Source organism: Heterodontus francisci, chromosome 40 (assembly GCF_036365525.1).
Source record: "Heterodontus francisci isolate sHetFra1 chromosome 40, sHetFra1.hap1, whole genome shotgun sequence".
Taxonomy (NCBI): Eukaryota; Metazoa; Chordata; class Chondrichthyes; order Heterodontiformes; family Heterodontidae; genus Heterodontus; species Heterodontus francisci.
The window spans coordinates 4,743,046-4,759,405 of record NC_090410.1 but is presented as its reverse complement, the minus strand read 5'-3'; the positions used below and the strand labels follow the sequence as shown (position 1 = coordinate 4,759,405).

The following is a 16,360-nucleotide window of genomic DNA, read 5'->3' as shown; positions in this document are numbered from 1 at the left end:
CTCAACTAACAGCAGTGGCTCCCTTTAAATCTAAAAAAAAAAAACACCATGCTACAACGATGCAGATCGGGATCCGGAGAGGGAACACGGATCAGAATGACAGGCTGAATCTCTTGTTGGAAACTGAAAGAAGGGAGGCAAAGTCTTTCTGAATTTGATGAAGCTTCTCATCTCAGCATTAATCTGCATTTTCTCTTCACGGATCCTCGGGACCCTGCCAAGTACTTCCAGCAGTTTTTTGTCTTTAAGCATTTGTACATTTTTGTTCCCATCTCCCTTCAAATTCCACTTATAAATCCTTACAGGTAAGCAAGCCCCTTTAAATCCAAAGGGACAAACACAGAACACCCACCCCCCCCACCCCGACCTTTTCACTCATAGGTGAGCATAATGCTCCTCAAAGCTGAAGAACGGGCCCCCTTTAAATCCTCATCCTAACCAGGCCCACTTAAGTCTCCCTTAGTGGAGAAAGCGCACGGTGGTCCATCTTTTAGCAGAGGATGGGGCTTTCATTGTGACCAGGGAAGAATGGAACCTGTTTCATTTCTTTGTGCATGCATTGGACCAGTCAGAAAGTGAAGCTACATAGAGAGTTTTACAACATCTCTCACAGCCTTACCTGCCAGTCCTTGTCGCGATCCAATCCAGTCTTCACCTTGTCGAAGTCGGGACCACCCCAATTCCGTATGTGCCGCCGGCTGCCATCTTTACGGTCACTGTCAGGAAGGGACCCCAAGCGCCTTGGGTCATCTAGAAAGTTCCGCACAGGGTTTTTCTCACCAGAACCGCCCTTGAAACAAGAACCAAGCCAACTTTTGTTTTTGAACACGGTCATCAAAAAACTTTATGATGTGAAGCCAAACCTCACATTGTTTAGTGTCGGCATAAGAAGCCCTAGTGTGTCAGCCGTGGCTCACCTCTGAGTCAGAGGTTGCGAGTTCAAGACCCACCCCAGGGACTGAACACAAAATCTGGACCAACACTCCCAGGGGGAAGGGAATGAAAAAGGGATGGCCAAGCAAATTCCACTTCTTGATTTGCTAATGTACCATCTACAAGATGCACTGCAGCAATTTGCCAAGACTTCTACACAAGCACCTTCCAAACCCACAAACTACCACCTCGAAGGACAAGGGCAGATGATGCACGGGAACACCATCTGCAAGTTCCCCTCCAAGACACACTCCATCCTGACTTGGAATTATATTGCTGTTCCTCCACTGTCACTTGTGCCAAAGCATTGCCCATCCCTTGTTGCCTTTTGGGCATCCAGGGTCAACCACATGGGGCAAGACTAGTCTCAGACTGGTTAGAGGGAGATACATGCCCCTTCAGGAATGGGTATCAACCAACCAGTTGGGTTTGTTGGCGAAATGACAATCCAACAACTTTCATGCTCCAGTTTTCCTAGTGTAGGTCCACAAAACCAGATTTATTCAGCTCAATTCCACAACTTGGAGCAGACCCGAGAACTAAAATCTCCACCATAATGGTTCCATAATAAGGGCCAGTGATCTGATCACTGAGGTATGCTCACGCACTGACATTTGGGGTCCCCCCCCACCACCCCGAAGCTCTTTATGCCAAGTACACAGATTCCTGGGTATGTACGGCTACATCAGATCACTTGCCCTAGATAGAATACCTTATTGACAGAAATGTGCCTTTAACACAGGGTCACAAATTATTTGGTGCTAATCCAGAGGTTATTGTACAGAATGGAAAAGCGGACAAGATCTCCTTGTGCAGGCCGACCTCAGTCTCATGCAGACAGCTCATTTCTCCAACAATCCCCATCCTGTTCGAAGAGATAACTTCCTGGACAATTATTCCAACCTTCAGACACCTAGAGCAATGGTTTAGACTAGTGCACAATATCTACCCCAAAAAGAGAGCTTATGGAGGTCTCCAAGGCACAAGAAGGAGTCCTTAAGCTCTAAACAGAAAACAGAGTTTGGGTCAAAATATCCTGGGGGCTGAAGCTCGAAATCACTTATTGAAGGAGCAGCAGAAACTCTAGTACATTAACAGCCCCAGACCCTGCTCTGGAGTTATTTTGCCTTCATTGATGCAAAGCTATTTCCTTCTTATATAAAAAGGGAGGTAATCAAATCTAAATGATGCATTCACTGACAGAAGTATTACACACACACAGACACAGTCCCAACCCTGCCATTCAACTGGGGCTATTAGCCAAAGAGCTTATCCATATGGAATAGGGCTCATTAAACACAGCTGTGTGTTTGTTAATAAAGAGACAAGACCTTCTCCCAGGAGATATTTCACTATTGCACAGGAAACAAGAGGCAGTAATCTAGGACAACATGTGTGTTAAAAAGCCAGGAGACACACAGTGCCTCTGCCCCATTATTCTAATCAAGTTGTCCAATCTTGTCAATGTATTAATCCTTGCAGGAATACAGTCCAACTGGCTCCTACCACTATGATTAACAGCAACAATGTACAAGCCTAAACAAAGAATGGCAGGAGGCTATTTTAACTACAAACATAGGGACAGGAGGAGCCTATTTAGTCCTTTGAGCCTGTTCCATTATGCAGTTACATCATGACAAATCTGTGTCTTAACTGCTTTCACCCGCTTGAACTCAATAACCCTCGACAACTGCATCCAACAAAAATCTCTGTCGCGGTGTTGATAGCTCAGTTGACCCCATCATTTTTTGGGGGCAAGAGATATCCAGGCTTGGGCTAAGTGGCAAGTAACATTACCCTCACACAAGTGCCAGACAATGACCATCTTCAACAAGAGAGAATCTAACCATCTCCCCTTAACATTCAATGGCTTTACCATCGCTGAATCCCCCACTATCAATATCCTAGGGGCTACCATTGACCAGAAACTGAACTGGAGTAGCCATATAAATACTGTGGGTACAAGAGCAGGTCAGAAGCTAGGAATCCTGCGGCGAGTAACTCACCTCCTGACTCCCTGAAGCCTGTCCACCATCTACAAGCATAAGTCAGGAGTGTGATGGAATACTCTCCACTTGCCTGGATGGGTGCAGCTCCAACAACACTCAAGAAGCTCAACACCATCCAGGACAAAGCAGCCCGCTTGATTGGCACCCCATCTACTAACATTCACTCCCTCCACCACCGACGCACAGTGGCAGCAGTGTGTACCATCTACAAGATGCACTGCAGCAATGCACCAGGGCTCCTTAGACAGCACCTTCCAAACTTGCGACCTCTACCAGCTAGAAGGATAAGGGCAGCAAATGCATGGGAACACCACCACCTGCAAGTTCCCCTCCAAGTCACACCATCCTGACTTGGAACTATATCGCCGTTCCTTCACTGTCACTGCGTCAAAATCCTGGAACTCCCTTACTAACAGGACTGTGGGTATACCTACCCCAAATGGACAGCAGCAGTTCAAGGCAGCAGCTCACCACCACCTTCTCAAGGGCAATTAGGGATGGGCAATAAATGCTGGCATAGCCAGCAACACCCATCCCATGAATGAATAAAAAAAAAAATTCCTGCAATATCACCCCTGAATGGCCTGGCTCTAATTTTAAGATTGCTCTGGTGTGGAAGCTCAAAACAAAGTTTCTTTGGCTTAACCTGATCAAATAATTTTACCATTGCAAAGACCTCAACTCAATCATTTATCAATCTTCTAAAATCTAGGGAGCACAAACTATGTTTATGAAACTTGGACACATGCATACCTACCAGAGTATAGATTGGCTCCCGTATCACCCTTGACCAACTAGAATACAAGACCTCCCACACCTGCGACCTTCACCACCTAGCAGGGCAAGGGCAGCAGGTGTCTGGGACCACCACCATGACCTCCTAGCTCCACTCCCAAGTTACATCCTATCCTGACTTGGAACCATATCATCCAATCTTACATGGTGTCAAAATTCTGGAACTGTCTCCTTAATAGGGCTGTAGGGAAACTCCCACCACATAGACTGCAGCAGTTCAAGAGGACACTTCACCACAACCTTTCCAAGGGAAACTAGGATGGGCAATAAAATGCTGGTCTTACCAGCAATGCACATGTCCATAGGATAAGAAAGTTTCCAGTATTTGTTGTTCCCAGTTGAGACTCCCAGTGATGGATTTAGCATTTCCTTCTCCACCAGCATTGGTCTTTGGTCTGAAGGTGTTCAGTGTCCATGGGGTTAATCGAAATGGCAACCCTTGTAGGTCACTGCACGAGTACGAGTGGATTGTTAATTTTTTCCCTTCTCAACGTTCAGCTCTAGCTGGGCTAGACGTCCTTAGGCACAGAGACCCCTTTCGTATCCTGCAGTATCTGCTAGTCTTGATATCAGAGTCTAGACGGTAAGCATCAGCAGCCACAAAGGCAGCACAGGCCAACCCAATCTTTCCTGCACTCATATGTTATCAAATATCTTGCAGCATGTAAGTAAGCCCTGTCCACACTTTTTGGTCACGTTATTCGGTCAGCATTTTCCATTCAATTTTGCAATGTCAACTGTCACAGTGTAGTTGCAGGCTCTAACCATTAAGTGGCTCTCTGGAATGAGTTTCTGAAGTCTCTTTCGTAACTCATTCATCACCTTTATACATAAAGATTTGTATCCAACAACTAACTATGGACAATTGAGGTCAATATCTATAATGTTATAAAATTCTTGAGTTGATAAATGCTCATGTTTCATCAAAATCAATGGGCATCATGGCAAAGGGAATTCCTGTTATTCATACTTGCACCAGGGATGGAAGAATACCCTCTCACTGCCTGCTATGATAAACAGCAATCTGCAGCAGGAACCCTGGCTGATTTTCCATCTACCCAACACCATGGAGACCATTAATAATAGGTTCCGAAGAAGGGTCACTGACCCGAAACGTTAACTCTGCTTCTCTTTTCACAGATGCTGCCAGACCTGCTGAGTGGTTCCAGCATTTCTTGTTTTTATTTCAGATTCCCAGCATCCGCAGTATTTTGCTTTTATTATACCATGGAGACCATTATAGGACTGATCATCCTGATTTCAGCCAACGGATCACAAACCCAGGACCTCTTTGGTTTTTATGCTTCAGTACATTTAACCGAGCCCCAGGAGCTAATTAAAACACAGACTATGGATGACAGATATAAACCGGTACAATGGGCCAAATGGCCTAATGTGCTGTATTATTCTATGATAATCCCACTGACTGATTTTGACTGATTGTTTGACTCTCTTCATTCTCCACCTAGCCTATGAAATTTTACTTCTTTCCTTCCATGTAATCTGGACTATCCCTTTCTCTCCAATTCCTGAAAAAGTTTACCATTTTAAAAAGTTAATTGCCACAAACCAGCTGCTGGTCGGAGCAAAATGGAAGTTTTAGGGTTAAACCGCAGACTCTGTCTGGTTAACTGCACAAACTAACCATAAAGCTCCTTTCATATTCGGCAATCTTTTCCATTTCTTCATTCATTTTCTCAATGTTCTGTCTTCGTTTTTCTTCCCATTCCTGTGAAAGTAAAGAAGTTACTTTGAATCTTTGCCCATTTTCCCCCATGTTCTTCCTCCCAACATTGCTGTACGAATCTAAACCTGGAAGATCCTGGACTCCACCCTTTGTCTGTGCCGAGTTCGGATGTGGGTATTAAAACAAAACAGCAACAAGAGCAGGAACCCAGTAATTTTCCACCCACCTGTCCAATGCCAGAGGGCCATTGTAGAGGTCCCTGAAGTCAGAAATCAGCTATAGGTCCCATTTAGTGTCACTATGCAATGGCCCCCTGTTGACAAAACTGTAAGATTGTTGAGATTGGTAAAGATAGGATTAGAATTACTTCTGATGCTCTGATCCACCAAATAAGCTGCCAACACTCAGTGTTGAGTTGGTCATTTGGTGCATTAAGACCTGTACACTGTTTTCACCTTAGCTTGAAAGCACCGTCATCGGAGAGAGAATGAAATCCCACTAAAGAACTCTCATAATTCTGCTAGCATCAGAAAAAGACAGGATTACATCCCACCTTTGCCCGCTCTGAAAACACTCATCTTTCTGATAAAAGGTCTACGCCACAAACACTAACCTGCCCTCTCTTTCCAGATGCTAACTCAACTGTTCAGTAGTTGAAACATTTTTAATGCTATTGTTCAAAAGTTAGTGCATACTAAACTTTGAAGAGTCTGAACAAGAGTATTGGAGGTCGACAGAGAGAAAGAGTGTTCTACAGTTCCAATGGTTATGTCATGCCGCTCTCTGAGGTCCAATCAATAAATGCACATATTCACTCTAGAGCCCCAAGCCTGTGGGAGCTCCCAGTTCACTGCAAAAAGCAGCAAATTAATCACCAGAGAATTCTTAGCTTCCTTTTCAACCTGTAATATTTAGACAGTTCAAGTCCTGGCTTTGGTCAAAGTTTCCAAAACAGATTCCAACACAGAAACACAAACTGTACAGGGAGAGTTACTACACAGACAATGCCTACAGTGCAGCAGGCATGAGATCCACTGCAGAACAAGGCAGTTGCTGCAGGGGTAGGTACTTAAATAAAAGAACATTTTTTTGTCGGAACTTGCCTGATCAATGATGGATGGATTATATCACGGTTCACTACGGTACCAGATCACCTGTGCCCTTAGTAACCAGGGAGAACAGATTTAAAAAGGTATTTGGCAGTGGTTAGCACCACAGCTCCAGCGACATGTGTTCAATTCTGTGTACTGAATGTGTGGAGTTTGCAAGTTCTCCGTGTCTGCGTGGGTTTCCTCCCACATGCCAAAGACTTGCAGGTTGATAGGTTAATTGGCCATTATAAATTGACCCTAGTATAGGTAGGTGGTAGGGAAATATAGGGACAGGTGGGGATGTGGTAGGAATATGGAATTAGTGTAGGATTAGTATAAACGGGTGGTTTGATAGTCGGCACATACTCGGTGGGCCGAAGTGCCTGTTTCAGTGCTGTATCTCTAAACTAAACCTAAAAGAACCATTGGATTATGATTATCTGAAATGTGCTGCCTGAAAGGGTGCTAATTGCAGATTCCTTAGTTACTTTCAAACCCTTTTGTTAAAGATACTGAACAAAAAAAACTACAGGACTATGGGGAAAAAGCAGAGGAAGTGGGACTAATTATATAACACTTTCAAAGGGCCAGCACAGACACGATGAGCTGAATGATCTCGTTTGTGCTGTATCATTCTATGACTCGCAAGACATCTGGGAGAAATGGAGAAAACTCTTGTGTGGGACAAGGGAGTTTGTGAATTTAACGAGTTCTGGGGTTCAGCAAAATTAGTTGAAATATATTTGCATACAGCAACTGAGCCTACAAACTCCACCTTGCAGTGAAGACTGTGGAGTGTGCTTCAAATGGTTGTTAAATTAACACTTTTAAGACACATTAACGAGGCATTTTCCTACTCAAAAATAAGGATTAAAAGTCAAGAGTGTCAGTACTTTTAGAATCTCAACTGATCCCAGTTTTAGTTTCACCAAGCAACACTGGCTTCATGAAACTTTTGGCCCATTTTATTCCTGCTGTCCCCTCTCACCAATTTCCTGCACTTCTCAAGATGTTCCCACAAACATTAACAGCACCTCAGTACTTCCCCACGTGACCACACTTTGTGCGAGTATAGATAGTAAGCTATGGTAGGCGGATTGACTGTGATGGCCCTCCACAGTCAAGCTCAGTCCCACCCTCTGCCCACATCAGTGCACTTACACATGGGCTTCCCAGCAGTAGTCCCTTGAATGGCAATTAGGTAAGGCAGAGAGCATGTTCCTCTCTCTTTTCCAACATCCAGGAAGGGAGAAGGGGAATATAACATCTTCAAAAGGTTGAGGCTTTCTGCTCTGTACCACACAGTGATTCATTCACCAACCAAGCCATCACATGCTCAAGGTGCCTTCTTATAGCATTTACAACCAACCTTTCACATCAACACTCCTCAGGTGGAGTTTCGGGCATGGGGGTCCAATAAATCCGATAAGGAATTCAGGAGAAACTTCTTTATTCAGAGAGTGGTGAGAACGTGGAACTCGCTACCACAGGGAGTGGTTGAGGCGAATAGCATAGATACATATAAGGGGAAGTTAGATAAACACACAAGGAAGAAAAAGCACAAACATCAGGATGGACCAGATGGGCTAAAATGATCTGTTTCAGTGCAATTTTAAGTTATCCATTTGTGCATCTTTTTCAATTAAGCCATATCCCAGTCTTACTGACCTTTACTTTTCTATCCTGCGGTGATGCATTGCCTATTCCGCAGCCTCCTCCATCACTTCCTCCTCCGCCGCGGCCCCTTCTAGTACGACCTCCTCGTTCGCCCCAGTTAGCTTTCTCCCTGCCCGGGCTCTCAAGTCCTTGAGGGCTCAGTGGGCACCTGTTCGGGTAATCTGCCCGCATCATCCGGTCAGGCCTATTGGCAGGAGAGCAGTGATGGCTGCCCCTGTCTGCTGACTGCCTGGGGCCTGAGGAATGAGCGCTCGGTGCCCACGATCGTCTCGCTGGTGACTCCAGATTGCTGCGGGGGGAGTTCAATGGCTTTTTGTCATTCACCTTTCGCTTCTCCTGCGGGTAATAAAGGGAAAACATTTAGGTAGTGTACAGGTAGACCTTCTTGAAACTTCAATACCATCACCCAGTTAATGATTATTGTTCAGAAATACAACTTGTGATGGGTTTTAGAGCCAGGAAGGTCCACAGTGTTTCTTTAATCTTCATAACTCAGCAGTTCCGCCCCAGAGACTGGAGCCCAAAGTCTAGGCTGACCTTCCTAGTGTAATACTGAGGGAGGGCTGCACTGGAGGGGGCAGGACAGTGATGTAATGGTAATCTCTCTGGACTAATAATCCAAAGTCCCAGGTTAATGCTCTGGGGACATGGGTTCAAATCCCACCATGGCAGCTGGTGGAATTTAAATTCAAATTCATTAATTTTAAAAATCTAGAATTAAAAGCTAGTCTCAGTAATAGTGGCAAGAAATTATCGACTGTCGTAAAAACCCAGCCTGTGCACTAATGTCCTTTAAGGAAGGAAATCTGCCGTCCTTACCTGGTCTGGCCTATATGTGACTCCAGACCCACAGCAATGTGGCTGATTCTTAACTGTGCTCTAAAATGGCCTAGCAAGCCACTTGGTTCAAGGGCAACTAGGGAAGGGCAACAAATGTTGGTTTTGCCAGCAACACCCAAATCCCAAGAAAGAACAAAAGAAAAGTACTGAGGGAGTGCTAGCTGCACTGTCAGAAGGCCCTTCTTTCAGATGAGCCAGGGCCCTATCAGCCCTTTTGAAGACTTTACTCACAGTTGGGGATTTACTAAGATCAACAGTGACTGACAGGATCTCCTTTTCATTCCATTTGCGCTCGTGTTCTACTTCATGTTTGGGTTTCCGAGTGGTCACAGAGATGCCATCCTCTTCCGCCTTCTTCCGATCTTCTTCAATTTCCTATTTTAAAAAAGAAAATTTATTCCATCTGATCAGTTCTAGAAAATAGAACTTGAGAAAAAAACTACCGCCAAACAAACATTATTTGCGCTCGTCAGGAGTCAAGACATTCTTTGTAGATCTTTGAGATGCGATCTGAGGGAGGAGTGGGAACCCAGGTCAATTAGCTTTCCTTCACCATCCTTGAGCTAGGGGGAAGGGATAATCCGATGAGGTTTCCATGCATTGTTATGCAATGACCCTATTGACAGTGCACAGGTGAGGACAAGATCCATCACTGCTTTGATGACTACTGATTGGCTTCCTGCTCGTGTCCATTCAGTTCTGATGCCCTGCAAGTTCGATAATTACCAATACTCATTACAAAGGCTCCCACATTACACAGATACAAGTGTGTTCCACCTCACCTGATATCTCTTCACCAGCGCCTCATTCTTCTTTCGTAATGCTTCGATTCTCCTGTCCAACTCTGCATCTTTCTCTTCTTGTGTCTTCAAATTGAGATCTGTCATTGACTGAAGAGAAAAGAAGGGATGCCTTATTCTCAGTTCAGTACTCCTGCAGAGCCTAATCTTCAGGTGCCCTCTCCCCCACCCCAGTCTGTCACCGGGAGGCTACCTTGAGCAGTAGGCCTGTTCCCGCTAAGGGCCACAGACCAACTGCAAAATTCCAGTCAGCCTCTGATAATTGCTATTAACCTCTTAATTGGCAACCCACCATCCCTGAACCCACTTCTGGGAAAATAGCCCAGGAGTAGGATGGTGCTGGTAAACAGTACACTAGCCAGCAGTTCAAAATTACACACCCACCCACCTCCGCCCCCAATCAGGGTGAAAATCCTGCCCAAAAATATTAACCTGCTCTCCTGGTGTCTTAACCCAGTATTATACCAAGCAGGAAGCTCTTAGATTTCATTCTGGTCTCAAGTTACCACTCTCAACCAGGCCTGTCCCTCCCAAAACAACCATTAACGTTGGTGTCTCTGGGTTATTTGAGGAGGGGAACAGTCAACCAGGATTCCCAATCGGTGAACTCTTCTGGAATGTGTATAGACTTAGAATTGACTGTGATGCACCCCAAGGTCAAATAGCCTGCCAATATTCATACAAGAGGAGGGAATAGAAAGCTAGAACAGGCAAGGTCTTGGAGCAAATTGAAAACGAACATAAAAGATTAAGTCACACAGGAGAAATATGCTTAAAGCATTTATTCTCAGGCAAAACTGGAGACAAATTAGTTTTATGAAATTCTGTGCACTCACCATTGTGGCTTGCTGTGCATTAGCAACAACACTATGCTCTCTTCTCTAAAAATCCTGCAGAATGTAAAAACAGAATTAGAAATTTATCAAGAGCTTTCAGTAACAATTACACAAACAAACAGGCACGTAAGCTCTGTGTGTTCTGTTAGAGGGAGACAGATTGTTAAGCTCTGTGGGGCTGTGATGAGTTAGTTGATGCCAGCTGGCAGTGAGAGAGAGCAGCTGAGATAGATATTAATGAGGCCACCTTGTTCAGCTCACATGATTAGTGAAGTCTGTCAGTTTAAAGGGGCATCGCACCCCCAATAGTTTAGCGGTGGTCCGGGGTTTAATCTGATCTCAGCACTCCCAGGTTAGCAAGGAAGAGTGCAGCAACAGGTTCAGGGTCCTTGTCTGATGGTAATGTGTATGCATATGGTCAAGACTGTGGTTAGCTGAAATGTCCTCGGTGGCCGCAGAGTCCAGGTTAAAAAAATTTCACTTGGGCTAGGGGCACCCATGGGCCTATACCCCAAATGCCTAATGGGGAGCAACCAGGCCTACCCAGGATTTTGACCCAGCAATGACGATCTGTCAAAGATGGTCAGGGAATTAGACGTATACTTGAAGAAAAGCAAAAAAAAATGTAGGGCTTATGGGGAAAGAGCAGAGGGATTGGGGGTAATTCGATCGCTCTTTCAAAGAGGCCAGCCCCAGACTGATGGGACGAATGGCCTCTTTCTGTGCTGTAAGACTCTCTGATCAGCAAGCTTAGAGCCAGCGGTGCCAAGTTGCATAATCCTGTATTAACGGTCACAGCTCCTGATGAACGGGGCCTTGTACAAACTAAACTTTCCAGATTTGTGAAAAGGCAAGTTGCTCATGACAACCACATTATTTTCCTTTAAAAAGCACAGCAGTGGCACTGCACTTAACTCAATATAACTGAAGATTTCAACATCATTAAACAAATGCAGCTGCCGATCTCTGGATTGATCAATCAGCATATCAAAGCCCCTTAATCAAACACTACATCAAACGATGGTCTTTACTGGGACACTCAGCAGGAAATAGGGGTGGGTTAAAGCATTAGTTTTAGATTTCAAACATGATACAGCTCACTGACTGCTCTGAATAATCAGAACAGGAGCATATTTATTTATACACAAATCATATACAAAAATTATATTATTTCCTGGGAATCATAGTTATATTACCCTTACTCACATGTGGTCTGGTTCATACACCAGCCCTGTGCTCGCTGGCCTACATTGGCTCCCAGTTCAGCAGCACCTCATCATCTTTGATTTGAAATCCCACCCTCTGTAACCTCCTCCAGCCCCACATCCCTCTGAGATCTCTGCCTTCCTGCAATTCCGGCCTCTTGCACATCCCCAAATTAAATCACTCCACCTTTGGAGTCGAGCCTCCAGGTGCCTGGGGCCTTAAGCTTTGGAATTCCCTCCCTAAACCTCTCTGCCCCTCTCTCTCTCCTCCTTTAAGACACTCCTTGAAACCTACCTCTTTGACCAAGCTTTTGGTCATCAGTCCTAATATCTCCTTATGTGGCTTAGTGGCAAATTTAGTTTGATAACGCTCCTGTGAAGCACCTTGGGATGTTTTACTATGGTAAAAGGTGCTATATAAATGCAATTTGATGTTGCCAGACGTCTTACTTGGTTCCTCGTGCCCAGAAGCAGCTCTGAGTGCTTCGTAAAAGGGAAAAAGTGGTGGTTGATCTGGTCTGAAAACCGGAGTTATTTCCACTCCCATTAACATAGTCAAGGCCCGACTCCCAGCTGAACCAGTCGGGAATGCCGAGGAAGCCAGGTGGTGGGGGGAGGGTCGAGTGGGAAGGGTCCCTGCCAGTCAGGTCAGAGGATTAGAGGGGCTCTGGGTAGATAGAGACGTAATCTTTCCTGGAGGAAGACCCAGGTCCTCAGCGCCTGATCTTCCTGGTGAGATGAATAGCAGGTGCCAAATATGTGATGTGTATAAATAGTGCTGGAGTCCTAGTGATGTCAGTGAGGTTCTTACTGGTTTGGGATTGAGGGCTTCAACATCAGACCAAAACACACCTGTTAAAATAGTGCTAGGTTCAGAAGGTGACTCTAATTAGCTCATTGCTGCAATTTTAAACCACATCCCTGCCCAACCCGCATGCCCTGTTCTCGCTGTGCGAGGGGAGTTAAAATACGGCCTCAATTCAACATTCAGCTGAATCTTTATACACACCGGGAGCGAAATTAGTCTCCTGGGCAGTGCAGAAACAGACACTAGTCTGCGTCACACGCTGAATCTCGACTCCATCGGCCAAAACTGATCTAACCCCCAGTAAGGAACAATTCAGAAGAGAAAAGCTGTGAAACTGAGTAAACCTCAAAGCTCCTTCACCCGAAGGAAATCTCTACTCAGGAGATTAACTGCTTGATCCAGTCAGAGTGCAATGATCAGCAAAACACTACACCTGCCCAGGATTATCCAGTCAGCATATTCTCAAACTTGCACCCCATCCCATCACCCGAGTTACCTCAAACATGATCAGATTCCTTAAGAAAAATTAAACCGAATAGGCTGATTTACACATGATAAATGGGCAACTGGGAAAGATTACAGGGCTGCCCAGCACCTGCGAATGACAGAGAATTTACAGCACAGAAACAGGCCATTCGGCCCATCTGCTCCATGCTGGCGTTTATGCTCCACATGAGCCTCCTTCCACCCCTCTTTATCTCACCCTATCAGCATCTCCCATCTATTCCTTTCTCCCTCATGTGTTTATCCAGTTTCCCTTAAATGTATCGATACTATTCACCTCAACCTCTCCCTGTGGTAGTGAGTTCCACATTCCCACCACTCTCTGGGTAAAGAGGCTTTTCCTGGATTCCCGATTGGATTTATTGGTGACTGTCTTATATTGATGGCCCCCAGTCCTGGCCTTGCCCACAAGTGGAGACATCTTCTCTACATCTCCCTATCAAACCCTTTCATAATTTTAAGTTACCTGTCAACCTTTCCTTTTCTAGAGAAGTGTCCCAGCCAGTTCACTCTTTCCTGATAGTTATAAACTCTCATTCCAGTATCATTCACATAAAATCTTTTTTGCACCTTATCCAGTGCCTTGACATTTATTTTTAGGAAATGCTACTCCCCTCCCCACCAGTGTTCACACCTTTGGAGAGGGGGTGGGATTGCGACGCTTTAAAGAAAACACAAACACAGGTGATATATTGAATGAAAAAATAAAATGGGACCAAAGCCAGAATTGGTCTGTTTATGGACAGATCAAAACGCAGCAAGTTGAGATCTGAGCCTCCACTTTTACCCCTCAGTCCTCATCAAGGTTCACACCCTGTTGATACAGAGTGGAGGGTCAGTGTGAGAACTGGAGCTGTTCAAGAATACAACTCTACCTCACCATACTCCTCACCCAACCCCTCACCCTCTCCAACCCTAACCCCCCATCTCTCTGACCCTAAACCCCACCCTCTCCGACCCTAAACCCCCATCTCTCCGACCCTAAACCCCACCCTCTCCGACCCTAAACTCCACCCTCTCCGACCCTAAACCCCCATCTCTCTGACCCTAAATCCCACCCTCTCCAACCTTAAACCCCACCCTCTCCGACCCTAAACCCCCATCTCTCTGAGCCTAAACCCCACCCTCTCCGACCCTAAACCCCACCCTCTCCGACCCTAACCCACCACCTCCCTGACCCTAAACCCCACCCTCTCCGACCCTAACCCCCCACCTCCCTGACCCTAAACCCCACCCTCTCTGACCCTAACCCCCCACCTCCCTGACCCTAAACCCCATCCTCTCTGACCCTAAACCCCACCCTCTCTGACCCTAAACCCCCACCTCCGACCCTAACCCTTCATCTCTCTGACCCTAAACCATCTCTGACCCTAACCCCTCATCTTCCCTGACCCTAAACCCCACCCTCTCTGACCCTACCACCCACCCCACCCTCCCCGACCCTACCCCCCCCCACTCCTCCTCCCCACCCTCCCTGACCCTGCACCCCACCTCACCTAACTCTAACCCCTGCCGACCCTACATCCACACCCTCCCAGACCCTACCCTTCACCCAACTTGACCCTAGCCCCCCCCACCCTCACCGACCTACACCCCCATCCCCCTGATTCTACCCCTTACTCGCCTCTCCCCAACCCTACCACCCATCCCCTGGACTCCATCCCCACCCCACCACAACCCCTCTCTACACTCTATTCAACCTCCACTCACACCTCTCCCACCTCCCTCTCCACCCAAAACAATCATGTGACCCAAGTGCTCGGTTTGTTCGTCAGGTATGACAGCATCTGGAATACTGTTCCCATTTGGCCTGGCCCTTGGACCAGCCTCTGATAGGTTTGACTTGAGAGCAGAACTTAAAACCCACTTAAAGAAATGGAGGGCAACGCACAGAGCTCGATCGCTACCCCCAGACTGCGTCCCCTGAAGGGTTGGGTACGTGAATGACACTTAACTTGGTAAAAGGCAGTCAGTTTGATATACACACGTAAACAAAGTACATGCAAGGGTTAGATTACAGGCCTAAACGCTGTCTGCTTCACAATATGTATCAGTTGCCTTTAAAGCCCCTTAGCAAATCATGCCAAAAAGTTAGTCTTCTCTCCCCACACCCTTCAAACATCTTTCATGACAGAAGGTTGCTTGAACTGCTTACTGCCTTAAACTGGACGTCTCTCCAGCATGGATTGTGGCCTTGTCCCTGCTGCTAACTGCACTCTTGTGCCAGCCACAGGGTTGCTCAAACCTATTGAATTGAAAGGACTCAGCAGCTGGTCCGTCATCACTTAATGAGCTCCCACTCGCCACTCTGCTCTACGCCACTCTCCAATACCTCACGGTGCCTTGGCGTTCTCAGCTTTTCCACATTCTCCACAGGAGCCAGTGTGTGACTTCAGAGCTGCAAAATCCTGCTCCGCACACACTCACTTCCTGTGGATAGAGGCTCACGTTTCCTGCCAAATACTGAACACACTTCCCTTAAAGGGGTCAGAAGTGTCTCTAATGCTGTGCTGAAGAAGCCAGATTAAAAAACCCTTGTGAAAGGAACATACTGACCAACCTCCTTTAGCTCTAGTTCTGTCTTTTCTTGAAGCTCGAGCCACTTGCTTCAGTGTAGCCAAGCAAGAGCACAAAAATTATTGCATGAAGAAGGATAGCTGGCAGGATTAAAGGGAAAACTGTCTTAAAGGCAAAGTCCTTGCACTGAATTAGTGTCTGCACAGAAAATAATGTGTAAAGAAAAATACCCACGAATTTCTTTCTTCCTTGAAAAGTTTTTCTGTTTCTAACATTGATTCTTGAAAATTGTTAATCAAAAGCTCCTCATTCATTAATTTAGGGAAAGGGCCACTTGTTAAGGATTTTTGTTTATTTTGTCTCATAGTTTTCATCCCTTCCTTTCTCAAAGGTGATGATACACGCTCAGGCACAAATTCATCACAAATTAAACCTCACGCTCTGGAATTCTGCAGTATTTTGTTGTGTGGGGATGTATGGACATTCTAGCCAAGATGTGATCTGTCCTCTCCTGGTGTCCACACACCGTGGTTCAATAGGCAGCACTCTCGCTTCTGTCTCAGACAGTCATAGTTGCAAGACCCACTCCAGTGACACAAGCACATCATCTCGGCTGGCATGTGCAGTACTGAGGGAGTGCTGCACTGTCAGAGGTGCT

At 45.9% G+C, this 16,360-nt stretch overlaps 1 protein-coding gene across 4 annotated transcripts in view; it reads right to left on the bottom strand.

The window, feature by feature from the left end:
• The window catches only part of ccdc9 (coiled-coil domain containing 9), a 35,768-nt gene extending 19,967 nt beyond the window's left edge, over positions 1–15,801 (bottom strand). For 2 of the 4 annotated variants that reach the window (XM_068018851.1, XM_068018854.1), the window contains exons 1-7: positions 15,341–15,612; positions 10,669–10,722; positions 9,815–9,922; positions 9,264–9,407; positions 8,184–8,528; positions 5,383–5,466; positions 620–790 (exon numbers count right to left, since the gene is read on the bottom strand). In XM_068018851.1, coding sequence (XP_067874952.1) covers positions 620–790; positions 5,383–5,466; positions 8,184–8,528; positions 9,264–9,407; positions 9,815–9,922; positions 10,669–10,671 — 855 coding nt within the window. In that variant the 5' untranslated portion in view covers positions 10,672–10,722; positions 15,341–15,612. Of the gene's footprint in view, positions 1–619; positions 791–5,382; positions 5,467–8,183; positions 8,529–9,263; positions 9,408–9,814; positions 9,923–10,668; positions 10,723–15,340; positions 15,613–15,745 lie in introns of those variants that run through there. The other 2 variants (XM_068018853.1, XM_068018852.1) reach the window with 2 other exon arrangements.
• Positions 15,802–16,360: the final 559 nt, after the last annotated feature.